The sequence below is a fragment of the Rhineura floridana genome, chromosome 7, assembly GCF_030035675.1.
Source record: "Rhineura floridana isolate rRhiFlo1 chromosome 7, rRhiFlo1.hap2, whole genome shotgun sequence".
In the NCBI taxonomy this organism is placed as follows: Eukaryota; Metazoa; Chordata; class Lepidosauria; order Squamata; family Rhineuridae; genus Rhineura; species Rhineura floridana.
The window spans coordinates 153,786,099-153,801,660 of NC_084486.1; the positions used below are offsets into that span (position 1 = coordinate 153,786,099).

General features: G+C 44.8%; 1 protein-coding gene across 1 annotated transcript in view; it reads left to right on the forward strand.

Moving 5' to 3' along the window:
• Positions 1 to 15,562, forward strand: part of LOC133389626 (zonadhesin-like) — an 83,562-nt gene that overhangs the window by 4,271 nt on the left and 63,729 nt on the right. Inside the window, exons 6-14 of the mRNA XM_061637632.1 lie at positions 1,127 to 1,204; positions 1,872 to 1,952; positions 6,279 to 6,359; positions 7,306 to 7,386; positions 8,146 to 8,295; positions 8,609 to 8,868; positions 8,970 to 9,054; positions 12,728 to 12,814; positions 15,467 to 15,517. Of these exons, the coding sequence (XP_061493616.1) occupies positions 1,127 to 1,204; positions 1,872 to 1,952; positions 6,279 to 6,359; positions 7,306 to 7,386; positions 8,146 to 8,295; positions 8,609 to 8,868; positions 8,970 to 9,054; positions 12,728 to 12,814; positions 15,467 to 15,517 (954 nt within the window). The remainder of the gene's footprint in view (positions 1 to 1,126; positions 1,205 to 1,871; positions 1,953 to 6,278; positions 6,360 to 7,305; positions 7,387 to 8,145; positions 8,296 to 8,608; positions 8,869 to 8,969; positions 9,055 to 12,727; positions 12,815 to 15,466; positions 15,518 to 15,562) is intronic.

Consider the following 15,562-nt stretch of genomic DNA (forward strand, 5'->3'; position numbering starts at 1 on the left):
ACCCCATGTACGGGTCTCCAAACCTTTCTCCTCCTCTTCCAAGGCTCCCCTCCCCCTCCAGAGGTCTCCAAACCTACCCCTTTGAATCCATCTCCAAGGGTCCCCCACACCCCACAGGTCTGAAAACCTCCCCCTAGGTCTCCGAACCTCCCCTGTCTGCCACGGGTCTCCAAACCTCCCCCCTCCCTCTTCATGGGTCTCCAAACCACCCCCACCACCCCCACAGGTCTCCAAACCACCCCTTCCTCTCCAGGGGTCTCCAACCCCCCTCCATTTACCTTATGGCCTTGCTGCTGCTGCTGCTGCTGCTGCTGCCTCACTTGCTCACTCACTTGCCTGCTAGGCCCGCCCACTAGGCCTGCTGCCCCTCTTGTCATTGTCGCTGCCTCCTCCTCCTTGCCTCACCATTGCAGGCAAGGTTTGCCTCTCCTGGCTGGTAAGAAACATGCTACCTGCGAACACTTCAGTGCAGGCAGAAGTATTCACAGGTAGCATGACACTTACAAAAATATAGTACAGAAAGAAACTACTTAGAAGCCTATTTTGGCATTAAGTCATATATATAAATTAGTAGATGCTGATGCTGATGATGCTGATGATGCTGTCAGTTCTTCAGAGCCCGCCCTGGGTTGTGATGTGGTGTCCATCTCCCAAAGATGCCTCCACCTCTTCCTCCTCCTTCGTCCCATCATGCATGACCAGCCATGTACAAGACTGAGAATTGGGGCATCTCACAAGGCATAGGGTGCTGGCTTCTCTTACAAGCCTCCCACATCCCTCACCTGAACATGTTTGGAAACTAAGGGTTGCATTCGGTCCAGTGTAGTGCGGAGGTGAATGTTCTCCCCCTCTCCTCCCCTGCACTCCCAATCTCTTCTAGGGATTGCCCTCAACCTCCAGAGCAGATGTGGGGGTGGGGCGCATCCAGGGGGGAAAGAAGGGGGAAGCCTGTTGTGCGAGTGTGAATATTTTATTGAATACTACCCTAAGCGTCTTCAGTCTGGCTGTGTGCGTGCAAATGCAACATGTATCTCTGAGGTTCAGATGAGTAATGATTCATTCTCCCCTGAACCTCAGACTAGTATGGGATTTAAGCTTAAAGAATGACTGCTGTTTCTCATCACAGGGTATACTCCTCCACCACCCACAACTGTGAGCTCTGCTGCCACCACTAGCACAAGCAGCCCAACCCCTCCCAGCAAAGGTGAGAATAAAGAGGCTTTTAGGGGACTACCCCTTCTCCTGGAGATCTGCTATGTGTCTAGTCTGAACGCCTTTGGGAAAAAAGTGGTATAAAACTAAGGTCATCCGGAGATTTGAGGCGAGGTGTCAGCAGTATGCTGATGATACCCAGCTCTATTTCTCTGTAACATCTGAATCGGGAGAGGCCGTGCAACCAAGGGACCTCTGCCTGGACTTGGTGGTGGACTGGATGAGGGCCAATAAACTGTCTGAATCCTAGCAAGACAGAGGTGATATGAGTTGGTGGGTCCTGAGTTTGGATAATTGGTCAGTTGCCTGCTTTGGATGGGGTCATACTCCCTCTGGGAGATCAGGTCCATAGTCTGGGGATGCTCCTGGATCCATCTTTGTCGCTAGAAGGCCAGGTGACCTCAGTGGCTAGGAGTGCCTTTTACCAGGTTCGGCTCTTAAGACAGCTGTGACCATTTGTAGACAGGGATAGCCTGACCACTGTTATCAGTGCACTGGTAACCTCCAGGCTTGATTACTGTAATGTGCTCTATATTGGGCTGCCCTTGAGTTTGGTCCAGATCCTGCAGCTGGTGCAAAATGCAGCAGCGAGACTGCTCACTGGGAAAGGGTATTGCTCATCCCTGCAGCCAAAGATTAAATGCCGTTTCTCATCATAGAAGAAACAACAGCATCATCCACACTGCTGAGCTCCATCCCCACCACCATCCCCACCAGCAGCCCAGCCCCTCCCACCACAGGTGAGTTTCCGAGAATCAAGATCTCCTTGATTTAGCTGAGTGCCTTTTGCTGGCATTTCAGTTCTCTGCTGCATCTCCTGAAGTTTCAAATGCACAGAAATAACTGGTCTGTTACGACTGGTAGTTGAAAGAATCAGGAAACGTAAGGTTTATTGTTACAAAGAGGTAAAGTCAGACATGCTGAAAGAGCCATGAGGCCAGTACTCAGGAAGGCATTATTTATTTGTTTATTAATTAATTTAATTTAATTTATATGCCATCTTTCCTCCCAGAAGGAGCCCAGGACGGCAAACAAAACATTAAAAGCACTTTAAAACATCTTAAAAACAAAAGACAATTCCAGCACAGATGCAGATTGGGATAAGGTCTCTACTTAAAAGGCTTGTTGAAAGAGGAAGGTCTTCAGTTGGTGCCAAAAAGATAACAGAGATGGCGCCTGTCTACTATTTAAGGGGAGGGAATTCCACAGGGTAGTTGCCGCCTGTTGCGTGTGCATGTATAGATCATACAAGGATGGAATCCAAGAGTCGCATAGAACAGGAATAAGCCAGGCCAGGCAAGTTTCTTGTAAGAGTCTTTACTAGGCAAAGACATTAGACACAGTTCTCTTCACAGACAGCTTTTCCCCCACACTGAGCTTTTCCAAACATCCCACCTTATCAGGCTTCCCAGCCAGCTACTGACCTTGGCAAACCTGGCGCTTTGTTCTCACAGCTTAACCCTTCTGCTTCAGGTTTCACTCTCCTTGCTAAAAACCCTGTCTGTGAGTCTCACAGCCTGCTTCACTGACCAACAGCCCCCACCTGAGACTCACAGATTACAAAACTTCATTGTTCATTATTACATTTCTACAATATTAACTTTTCATTACAATACATATCAGTACATGGTTTGTTTTCTTACAGTTTCTATTTACATTTTTCAATTCAGTTCTTGTTTCTTTATTTCTTTATTCACACAAGTTTTACAGAGTCATTTTTGTTCACTTTTATTTGATAATACATTTATATTTCATTCCTCAACACAAAACTTCCACATGAGATCCATTGTTTCTTTATCTATTGGTCCTTCTTTTTCCCATTCTACTGGATATTCATCTGTTTCATTATTCTGTTGTGTTACATTAAATGTGAATCTCTGAGGTGGTTGACCTTTCGTTTTTCTTTCTGATCTCCTAACATTATCTATTTCCATTTCTTCCTCACTTTCAATTTTACTTGGACCTGCACCTGTGTCTGCACTTGTACTTGGCATTTCTGTATCTTGCATTGCCATGTCTTCACTTCTCAGCCTTTTTACAGTACGTTTGCCACCGTGTATTAGATCAGTCAATGCAGTTCTTAATGGAATTTGCTGCCCAAAAGAAACATTTGCTGCTTCCTGCTTGCTTGCACTATCTAGGATAACTGTTTGACTGTCTCTCCAAGGTTTATCTATCACCTTTATGCTTCTGCTTAACACTACTTGTTGTTTCTCAGGCAACCAAACTCTATAATATGAATTCTGAAATCCCAAAATGCGTCCTGCCTGAGCTCTTGAGCCTAATTTACCATGCCTTTTCTGTTTTTCAACATGTACCCAGCATTTTGCCCCAAAACGTTCTATGTGTTTCACCCTGGGCTTTCTTCCAGTCAGTTTCTCATAGGGAGACATGCCTATTGTTCTGTGCATGAGACGGTTCTGAATATAAACAGTGTACAGAATACATTCACCCCAATAAGTGTTATTCATATCAGCATCTGCTAGCATGGCTCTCATTGAATCCTGCAATGACCGGTTCCTCCTCTCTGCAGTTCCGTTGGAGGATGGGCTGAAGGGAGCAGTGAGACTCTGTATTATTCCCTTCTTTTCCAAATATGTTTTAAATGAATTACTGGTAAATTCCCCACCTTGATCTGATTTGATATTTTTGATAACAACCCCATATTGTGTCTCTGTCCTCTGTATAAATGCCTTCAATTTCTCTTCTGCTTCACTTTTCTTTTTCAATAAGAACACATGTGTAAATCTGGAGAAGTCATCCACAATCACTAAATAAAACCTTGCTCCACCTTTTGAGCACTGGAAAGGTCCAGCCAAATCCACATGTATGAGCTGATAGGGTTCAGTGGTCGTGCTTTCACAGCTCTTATTTACCGGAGTCACAGTCATTTTTGTTTTATAGCATACTTCACACTCATCCACATGCTCACAATGTGTTAATTTCAAATCTTGACTATGCTTTGGGGTGTTTTGTACCTTTTCGAAATGTGCGTGTGCTAATTTTCTGTGCCATTCATGTAAACAATTATCATGTTTATCTTTATTAACTCCTATCCAAGCACACGTGGGTTTATCAAGATTGCACTCAACCATAAACATCTGGTTCTGTAATTTCCCTTGCATGCATATTTCACCATCCTTTCTCACAAAACATCTATCCCCTTCAAATGTAACTTTACAACCTATTTGAGCCAATTTTCTTACTGATAGAATGTTATATTTTAAACCAGAAACCAATAACACATCTGTTAATATAGTTCCCAAATTACTCAACCTGAGCGTGCCTTTTGCAATCGCGTCCTGAGTCGATCCGTCAGCCAGATAAATCTTCTCCTGTGCCAGCTTTGAAGTGTAAAATAAACTAGAGTCTGTGATTAGGCAATTAGACGCTCCACTGTCGAGAAGCCACTTAGAGTTAATGAGTTTATTGTCCTCCTTAGTAACAAAGTTCACGCTTGTTCTCTGACTTCCAAAGTCCCCTGTTATTCCTCTTCTTTAAACAATGTCTCTGTATATGTCCACGGGACCCACAAAAGTAACATATTTTATTCTCTTGCCTGCTTCTTTGATTTTGTTGTTGTTGTACAGCCACAGTCTCTTTTAACTCTGTTTTCTTATTCTCTTGTCTTCTATTCCACTCTTGTTGAAGTTTCTGTTCTACAAAGTCCAAATTCAGATGTCCGTCGGGTAAAGTTTCCAGACTAGAGACCATGACCTCCCATTTTTGATCAAATGAAGATAACAGTATATAGACCATCTGAATGTCACTATGATGCACTCCTCTATCTTGCAGCTCAGCATTTAATCTACGAAATTCAGCCAGATGCTCTGTCATAGTCACTTCATCTGTAAAACGCATCTGATAAAGTTTCCGTGCTAAACACAGCCTGCTCCCAGCAGTTTGCTGCACATGAGCGGCTCTTAGCTTCTCCCACATCTGATTAGCTGTCGGCTCATTACTCACCAGCAACAGTTGAGAATCAGACAGCCCCAGAGTAATAAAAGCCTTCGCTTTCTCATCTTTCTTCAACCACGCTGCTGAAGGAGCTGCCGGAGGGGGGTTTTCTACGACATCATTAAAATCTTCTTTAATCAGAACTGCTCTCATTCTCCATTTCCAGCTGGAGTAGTTTACAGCATTCAGCCTCTCCATCGGCATCCCGGATGACAGGTTTACAGCCATGTTGCCCACTCTTACTTGCCTCTTACTTGCACTTTGTTTCTCTCTGCACCAACGTCACGTCAACTGCTCTCGAACCCGCTACCTTGTATGATAAGCTGGGCCCATAACCCCTGTTGCGTGTGCGTGTATAGATCATACAAGGATGGAATCCAAGAGTCGCATAGAACAGGAATAAGACAGGCCAGGCAAGTTTCTTGTAAGAGTCTTTACTAGGCAAAGACATTAGACACAGTTCTCTTCACAGACAGCTTTTCCCCCACACTGAGCTTTTCCAAGCATCCCACCTTATCAGGCTTCCCAGCCAGCTGCTGACCTTGGCAAACCTGGCGCTCTGTTCTCACAGCTTAACCCTTCTGCTTCAGGTTTCACTCTCTTTGCTAAAAACCCTGTCTGTGAGTCTCACAGCCTGCTTCACTGACCAACATTATAAGTCCGCTTCCTATGTTGTGCGGAACGGACCTCCTGATAAGATGGTATGTGCAGGAGGTCCTCACCTGCAGAGGTCAGTGCTCAACTGGGTATATAAGTGGTAAGACGGTCTTTCAGGTATTGTGGTCCCAAGCTCTATAGGGCTTTGTAAACCAAAACCAGAACCTTGAACTTAGCATTACTAACTGAGAACAAAGACAGGAAGAGAAAGGAGGAAGGGGAGGAGCAAAGCCCACAAATACAACAAACACTTTAGAGGAGGAATCATCAGAGGGAAGAATAGATCGCCTTTCTAACTGTCTCCCCCCCCCCGGTTCAGGTCACTTGTAACGTAATATCCTTGGCATATAACATTGGCTGCGAGTATTGCTTGTTAAGGGGAGTGTCCTGAGTCCCCAGATAGTATGTGATATAAGCATAGAGTAAAGATTAAATGCCGTTTCTCATCATAGAAGAAACAACAGCATCACCCACACTGCTGAGCTCCATCCCCACCACCATCCCCACCAGCAGCCCAGCCCCTCCCACCACAGGTGAGTTTCCGAGAATCAAGATCTCCTTGATTTAGCTGAGTGCCTTTTGCTGGCATTTCAGTTCTCTGCTGCATCTCCTGAAGTTTCAAATGCACAGAAATAACTGGTCTGTTACGACTGGTAGTTGAAAGAATCAAGAAACGTAAGGTTTATTGTTACAAAGAGGTAAAGTCAGACATGCTGAAAGAGCCATGAGGCCAGTACTCAGGAAGGCATTATTTATTTGTTTATTAATTAATTAAATTTAATTTATATCCCACCTTTCCACCCAGAAGGAGCCCAGGACGGCAAACAAAACATTAAAAGCACTTTAAAACATCTTAAAAACAAAAGACAATTCCAGCACAGATGCAGATTGGGATAAGGTCTCTACTTAAAAGGCTTGTTGAAAGAGGAAGGTCTTCAGTTGGTGCCAAAAAGATAACAGAGATGGTGCCTGTCTACTATTTAAGGGGAGGGAATTCCACAGGGTAGGTGCCGCCACATTATAAGTCCGCTTCCTATGTTGTGTGGAACGGACCTCCTGATAAGATGGTATGTGCAGGAGGTCCTCACCTGCAGAGGTCAGTGCTCAACTGGGTATATAAGTGGTAAGACGGTCTTTCAGGTATTGTGGTCCCAAGCTCTATAGGGCTTTGTACACCAAAACCAGAACCTTGCACTTAGCATTACTAACTGAGAAGAAAGACAGGAAGAGAAAGGAGGAAGGGGAGGAGCAAAGCCCACAAATACAACAAACACTTTAGAGGAGGAATCATCAGAGGGAAGAATAGATCGCCTTTCTTGCTGTCTCCCCCCCCCCTCGCGGTTCAGGTCACTTGTAACATAATATCCTTGGCATATAACATTGGCTGCGAGTATTGCTTCTTAAGGGGAGTGTCCTGAGTCCCCAGATAGTATGTGATATAAGCATAGAGTAAAGATTAAATGCCGTTTCTCATCATAGAAGAAACAACAGCATCATCCACACTGCTGAGCTCCATCCCCACCACCATCCCCACCAGCAGCCCAGCCCCTCCCACCACAGGTGAGTTTCCGAGAATCAAGATCTCCTTGATTTAGCTGAGTGCCTTTTGCTGGCATTTCAGTTCTCTGCTGCATCTCCTGAAGTTTCAAATGCACAGAAATAACTGGTCTGTTACGACTGGTAGTTGAAAGAATCAGGAAACGTAAGGTTTATTGTTACAAAGAGGTAAAGTCCTGAGGTTTCCCCTGCACATTAGATTGGCTTCAAGTATTGATTGTTAAGAGGGGTGCAATTGGGGTGGGGGGTGGAGGTGAGGATGCGGAGAGGTCCAGGGGTTTGTCTCTGACATCAAGAGATGAGGAGCACAAAGGTGGGAGGAGGGCTGTAACCTGCTCGAAACCGGACATCCTCTCAACCTGCTTGTCATGCTGAGGGATGGGCCATCAGTTGCCTGGGGAAATGGGAATCTTCCTAACTGGGAGGTCCCCAGAGCAGCCCTATCCCCTTCCCAGGTGGGTCCATACAGTCCAGAGGGAGATGGAGATGGACAAGGGGTCTTCTGCTGGTGGGAGGGGAGAGAGAAGCTTGCAGCAGGACAGAATGATGCAGAGGGGACCCCCCCTCCCTCCTCGGCTCATGGGCTTCTCCTCCAGGGTTTGGCTACCAGTGGCCCTCAAGCCTGTGATGGATCAGGAGTGGCCCTTCAGTCTCAGGAAGGCTCAGGAATGGGTCTTGGCCCGTTACATCCCCCCAACCCTGGTCCCACTTGAGTGAGCCTTCCAAGGATGCCTATCAACCTTTCCCCTCTTGCTTTCTCAGATTCCTCTGGTCACTGCGATTTCTCTTGCTCCTTTGACGTGGACTTCTGCTCCTGGACACAATCGATCTTCGACAGATTTGACTGGATACGACACAAAGGCCCGACATCCACGTCGGAAACGGGACCATCCTCTGACCACACCTCAGGAGGTGATGTAGGGACCAAATCATCTCCACCAAGGGAAGCTGGGTAGATAGGAGACCTACCTGCCCTCACTGAAATGTGTGAACCAGCCAGCCTAAGGCATTCCAAGGGCTTCCGCCAGGGATTGCCGCCACACTGGTGGAAACTCTAGCCTTGTTCTCCATGCAGCGATAGGAACTGGCCAGATGAGGGCGCTGATGGCCTGTTTCCTCCTGCACTGCAGCACCACCACTGCAGACGGCCCAGGGGTAGCATTGCACCTGCCAACTCTGCAGGGATGGCGGGATGCCCACTTACACATGTGTCTCTGTTTTTCAGAGGGCTACTACATCTACGTGGAAGGTGACAGCAGCACCCCAGGGGAGGTGGCACACCTGGTCAGCCCCTCGTGCAACGCCACTGGGCCCCAATGCTTCCACTTCTGGTATCACATGTACGGTGTAGCCAAGAGAATGGCACTGCGTGTTTACGTGGTCTCAAAGGGTACACCACCTGCAGTGGTCTGGACTCAGACGGGAAATAAGGGCAACCAGTGGCACCGAGCTGATGTGAACATGGATTATAAAGGAAAACTGCAGGTAATGGAGGCACTGCTGGGTGATGCACCTGCAAGCGTGGACAGCAGCACCTGCGCCTTCTCCATCTGGGACGCTCACTGTGAAATGCTTCTTCTCCCTAGATAATCTTCGAAGGCGTGCGGGGGGAAGACTTCCGCAATGACCTGGCTGTGGATGACATCTCCATAGAACAGGGACGCTGTCCAGGTAAACTCCCCAGTCAAGATGTCTCAGAGCTTATCAGTTTGGCTGCACCAAAATGGATGAGAATCCGTTGCTTTTCAGGCCATGGGGTGGGGAAAGGGAGAAGGAAATGCCCATGTCTTATTATGGCTTCATTTAGCTTCAATTAGTGCCGAATGTTGCTGTCCTGCTGTTGATGGGTTCAAGGCGAACAGATCATATAACATCAGTACGTTTACAATTACACTGGCTGCTGCTAAGCTTCTGAGCCCATTTCAAAGTGCTGGGTTTGACCTATAAAGCTCTTTATGGCTCCACAACATCTTCTGGAACACCTCTCCTCATATGAACCTACTCAGACCCTTAGATCTTCTTTTTGAGGCCCTTCTCTGCCCCCCTGAGGGTGGCTCAGCAGGTAGTGACAAGGGAGAGGGCCTTTTCAGTTGTGGCTCTCCATCTGTTGAATGTGCTTTCCAGTGAGCTCCACCTGGTGCCCTTTGTTGACCTCTGTTAATGGCAAGGCCGGCCTCCTTGCCAGTGTATGCACAGGGTGGACGGTTCTTGCTTTCTCCCTTCCCCCGTATCAACACAGAGTCCTTGCATGTTGAACGTTAGGCCACCTAAGTGCACAGGTTATCAACAGCAGTCGTCTAGTGCAGGTTCAAGATAGAGGAGACCCCACTCAAGAATTCTTGACACTTGGGAGGTACCAGACATTTTCTATTTGGAAATCAGACTTCAGATAGCAGAACAGTCTTTATAACATATGTTACTTATTCTGGCACACTACAACTAATAAGATGCATCCTAGGTGGCCTTAGCCATCATTGCAGAAACAGAAAACAAAAACAGAAATATATATATATATCTGCACAAAAGAAATTGCTGGATATCCATTTAACACCAAAGTATAAAACTCTGAAGGCACATCTTAATTAAAACAAGTAACAATAGTTGAAGGACTGAGTTAAACTCAAAGTCATATCACGGAGCCAAACTACAAAGGAATGCCTGTCATGATACATCACCCACCAGATGTTATGGATGGAACAGATGGATGGGTCTCCTGCTTTCTTTAGTTAGTTAGAATTTATTTCGATCAAAGATCAGTACATAAAAGAGCAAGGTTAAACAAGATCATATAGGATACATAAAACCATAAATGAGTAGAAAGTATAAAATTAAAATCCGTATCAAATTTCCTATATAAGATCATTTATCCTTGTTTTCCGACATGTGATAGGAGCAGCACAAAAACTAGCCACTCTTACTGCAACCTGTGGACTCCTGCCTGCTTTCTTTGACCCCCCCTCCACTCTAGCAGAGCTGAGGGGCCCTGAGTGCTATGAGACCTGGCTTTTATACACTTTCTTTTTATGGGAAGGGGTTTCCCATGGTCTTTTTTCATAAATTCGTTCCTACAGATTTGTCATAAACATTCTCATGGGACAATCTTACAAACAAAACCCTTTCCATTCTCATAGATTTCTGTTTTATAAACATAGGATTTCTCAGAGATTCATATCAGTTCATAGGTGAATTAGCCAGGTTACTGCTGGCCATTCAGAAAATCTTACTAAGACACTTGAGGACCTGTTCTCTTCATTGTTTACGTTCTAACACAGACTTCTCAGACTTATTGATGTTAGAACTACTATCTTGGCTGTATGCCCAGACTTGGGTACAGAAACACTTGTCTTTTTAAAAATGTTTTTTCTCCAACTCTGAAGCGGGGTAATTTCAGACTGCTCCTGTTTTACTGTTTGGCTTTTGTACCTATAGCAAACTTTATACACTAGTTCAATCAGGGTTAAGCATCTTCTAAGCAAATCTAAGGATATGTAAATGATTTCAGAACATTATATGTATATTTTAAACCATTATCTGGATCTTCCCATTACACATCTTTTCAGCACCAGGTAAAAATTTATCTTTTTTCTCCAGGCTTTTGGTAGACTAAGATGATACTGCTTGTTATTAGTGTGCTGCCCAAGCTTCCTGTGGATGTTATGGGGGTTGTTTTGTTCTGTTTTTAGGTATAATGTGTTTATGTTTATATTCTGTTTAAGATCTGTTTTTATGATGTTTTAAAGTGTTTTAGTGCTTTGTTTGCCGCCCTGGGCTCCTGCTGGGAGGAAGGGCGGGATACAAATTAATTAATTAAATAATAAATAAATAAATTCTTATGTGTTGTCAGTCACCTGGAGACCTTCAGGTAACAATCGACTAACAAACCTTAGAAATAATAAAATAAATAATAATAAATGTCTGTACTTCAGAGTGTACTCTGGGTTGTAAAATGTGACTTTGTCATCGTACAAGATCAGTTGGGCCCTTGTGTGAGCATGAAAGACGCATAAAAGGCTTTAGGGAATGGGCTTCTCCTGGGAGTGTACTTCATCAGCCTGAAGAGGAACACATCTGGAAGCCAAGTATTATTTATTTATTTATTATTTGATTTATATCCTGCCCTTCCTCCCAGCAGGAGCCCAGGGCGGCAAACAAAAGCACCAAAAACACTTTAGAACATCATAAAAACAGACCTTAAAATACTGTCGCGGAGTGGTGAGATTTCAGGGGTCCCTGCACTCATCCAGGGTTTGGTTTCCTTTGGGAAGAAGGTCAGTGGAGCCTGCAGTGTCTTTATGAAATATGTTTTATTTACACACATTCCAACCTGAGCTTAGGATGGAGGGGTTCAAGGCATCAGCAGTCCAGTATCCAGCTTTTCCATCAGTGTTACAGGAGGCATCCTATAGCCATGATGCAGAGAGCCAGCCTCTCTGCCTGGCTCCAGTCCCCAGCAATTCTCCTCAGACAACTCTCTACACACACTCCAAGCACAAACTTCTGCTAGCTGCCAGGAGGGAGGGGGAGGCTCTCCTGCAGAGTTTAAAATGAGAAAAGGATCTTCCTGGCTCATTCACCAGTTACTGGGCACCTGAAAGACCCATTAGCAACTTGGCCATGCTATTAGCTTAACAAAAGAAATTCATCTGGCCAGCAGAGCCAGCCGTAAGGCACAGGATTCCAAATCAGAAGCTGAAAGGGGATGCACAGGAACCATCCATTCCAACCCCCATGCTCATAACAATACATTAAAATAAAACAATGCTAAAAACATTTTTTTTAAGAAAAGCTTTAAAAACATCTTTTAAAAGGGGTTAAAAACATATTCTTTTTTAAAAAACAAAACATTAAAAAGCAAATCCAACACAGACACAGATTGGGATAAGATCTCAACTTAAAAGGCTTGTTGAAAGAGGAAAGTCTTCAAAAGGCGCCAAAAAGATAACAGAGATGGCGCCTGCCTAATATTTAAGGGGAGGGTAGGTGCCGCCACACTAAAGGTCCGCTTCCTATGTTGCGCGGAATGGACCTCCTGATAAGATGGCATCTGCAGGAGGCCCTCACCTGCAGAGCGCAGTGATTGACTGGGTATATAAGTATTACAAACTACTTACTTTGAGCCCAAGTATATATATAAGTTTTAGTTTTAAATGTTATTATATATGCTATAAGTTTTGTAAAAGATTGGTTTTAGATATTACTTCTGTACATAAGTGTTTTATTTGGCTAAAACCTTTATTTGGTTGCCTGCAATAAACTGTCTGTCTACAGTTCTGTATATATAAGGGCATTTTATGTCATTGTGCCTGTTTCTGGTCATTTTACTCTCTGCCATTTTTCATCATAGAAGAAACATCAGTATCACCCACAGCAGTGAGCTCCATCACTACCACCATCCACACCAGTAGAAACAACCCAAGCTCTCCCTCCACAGGTGAGTTTGCCAGAATCAAAACTGGACCCTTGGAGGACAAGGGAGTCAAAGAAATGCTAAAGCAGGATGAGGAGATTGCAGAGAAACTAAATTATTATTATTACTTATTATTTTAGTATTACTATTTTATTTATTTTATTTGTATCCTGCCCTTCCTCCCAGCAGCATCTGTCTTCGCAGTGGAGGACATAGGGCAGATCCCTGAACCTGAACTAACATTTGCAGGAAGGGAGCCTGAGGATCCGAGGCAAATGGTGGTAACGAGAGATGGAAGTTTAGGCTTCATAGACAAAATAACAGCTGACAAATCACCAGGTCCAGATGGCATCCACCCGAGAGTTCTCCAAGAACTCAAATGTGAGATTGCTGACCTTCCAACAAAAATATGTAACTTGTCCCTCAGATCCACCTCCATACCTGAGAACTGGAAAGTTGCCAATATAACATCAATCTTTAAAAAGGCGCCGGGGGGATGGATCCTGGAAATCATAGGCCGGTTAGCTTAATGTCTGTCCCAGGAAAACTGGTAGAAAGCATTGTTAAAGATAAAATAACCAAGCATATAGAAGAGCGAGCCTCACTGAAGCAGAACCAGTATTTTGAAAGGGTAAGTCCTGCCTCACTAACCTATTAGAGTTCTTTGAGAGTGTCAACAAGCATGTAGAAGAGGTGATCTGGTTGTGTAGTTGGACCTTCAAAAAGCTTTTGACAAGGTATCTCACCAAAACCTCCTGAGTAAGCTTAGCAGTCATGGAATAAGAGGAGGGGTCCTCTTGTGGATCAGAAATGGATTAATTAGCAGGAAGCAGAGAGTAGGAATAAATGGGCAGTTCTGCCCATGGAGGGCTGTGGAAAGTGGAGTCCCCCCCCCAAGATTGCTACTGAGACCTGTGCTTTTTAACTTTTTCGTAAATGGTCTACAGTTATGGCCATGTTTTTGTTCAGGGTTGTTAAAAAGGGATTGCAAAGAGCTCCAAAAGAACTTCTCTACTGAGTGAATGTGCGGTAAAATGGCAAACGCAAACGCAATTCAATGTAAAAAAGTGTAAATTTATGCATATGGCAAATTCCATGCTAGGGATCATTAGGAAAGGTACGGAAAATAAAACTGCTGATATCATAATACCATTATATACATTTTTTTAAATGGTGCAGCCGCTTTGGAATAGTGTGTACATTTCTGGTCACCTCCTCTCAAAAAGGATATTACAGAGCTGGAAAGGGTTCAGGAAAGGGCAACCAGAATGTTCAAGGGAATGGAATGATTCCCCTCTGAGGAAAGGTTGCAGCATTTGGGGGTCTTTAGTTTAGAGAAAAGGAGGGTAAGAGGCGACATCACAGAAGTGTATAAAACTGCATAGCATGGAAAAAGTGGTTGGAGAAAAGCTTTTATCCCGCTTGTGTAACGCTAGAACTCAGGGACATCCAATGAAGCGGAATGTTGGAGAATTCAGGACAGACAAAAGGAAGTGCTTCTTCATGCAATTCATAGTTAAACTATGGAATTTAATTCCACAAGAGGCAGGGATGGCCACCAACTGGGATGGCTTTAAAATAGGATTAGACAGATAAGATAAGGCTATCAATGCCTACTAGACATAATGGCTCTTCTCTGCCTCCATAGGTGGAGGCTGTATGCTTCCGAATACCAGTTGCCGGAAGCCTCAGGAGGGGAGAGTGCTCTTGCACTCAGGTCCTGTTTGTGGGCTTCCCATGGGCATCTAGTTGGCCACTGTGAGAATAGGCTGCTGGCCCGGATGGGCCACTGATCTGATCCAGCAGGCTTTTCCTATGTTCATATGATCTTAAGAGCTCTTTGATTTAGCCAATTGCTGGCATTTCAGTTCTCCTCTTCATTTCCTGAGGTTTCCCCTGCACATTAGATTGGCGTCAAGTACTGATTGTTAAGGGAAGTACAATTGGGGTAGGGTGGGGCTTGCCTCTGGCATCAAATTCTTCTGCTGCACTCCTTGTTTGGGCATGCATTGCTCTGGGAACCCAGGGAGTGACAGCCGTGTTGGCAGAGGCAAGGGGTAGATTGTGGACCTCACCTCGGCTCCGGGAACCTTGGAAATGGCCTTTCCCTTAACAATGAGTTCAGAGAACTATGCAAGTATGAGTGTGAGCCTTTGCTGACAACCTGGTGAGCTTATCTTAACACATCTTCATAGAATCATGGAGTTGGAAGGGGCCTATAAGGCCATCAAGTCCAACCCCCTGCTCAATGCAGGAATCCAAATTAAAGCATACCTGACAGGTAGCTATCCAGCTGCCTCTTGAAGGCCTCCAGTGTTGGAGAACCCACCCCCTCCCTAGGTTATTGGTTCCATTGTCATAGCGCTCTAACAGTTAGGAAATTTTTCCTGATGTTCAGCCAGAATCTGGTTTCCTGCAACTTGAACCCGTCATTCCGTGTCCTGCACTCTGGGACGATCAAGAAGAGATCCTGGTCCTCCTCTGTGTGGCAACCTTTGACGTACTTGAAGAGTACTATCAGTCTTCTCAAGCCTTCTCAGTTTCTCTGTATCTTTCAATATACCCCATCGATTAAGGTTTTGGTAAACAGCAAATTGCACTGATTAATTACTTAGGCAGGTGATTAATTAACTGAGAAGTGCATCTCTTAATTGCCATTTTCCTTCATCCTCCCAGCTCTTCCGTTCACCACCCCACCAGGGACAATCACTCCAGTCAACACGGCAGGTTTGTGGACATGATGTGGGACAGGCTCCATCATTGGGAGGGTGA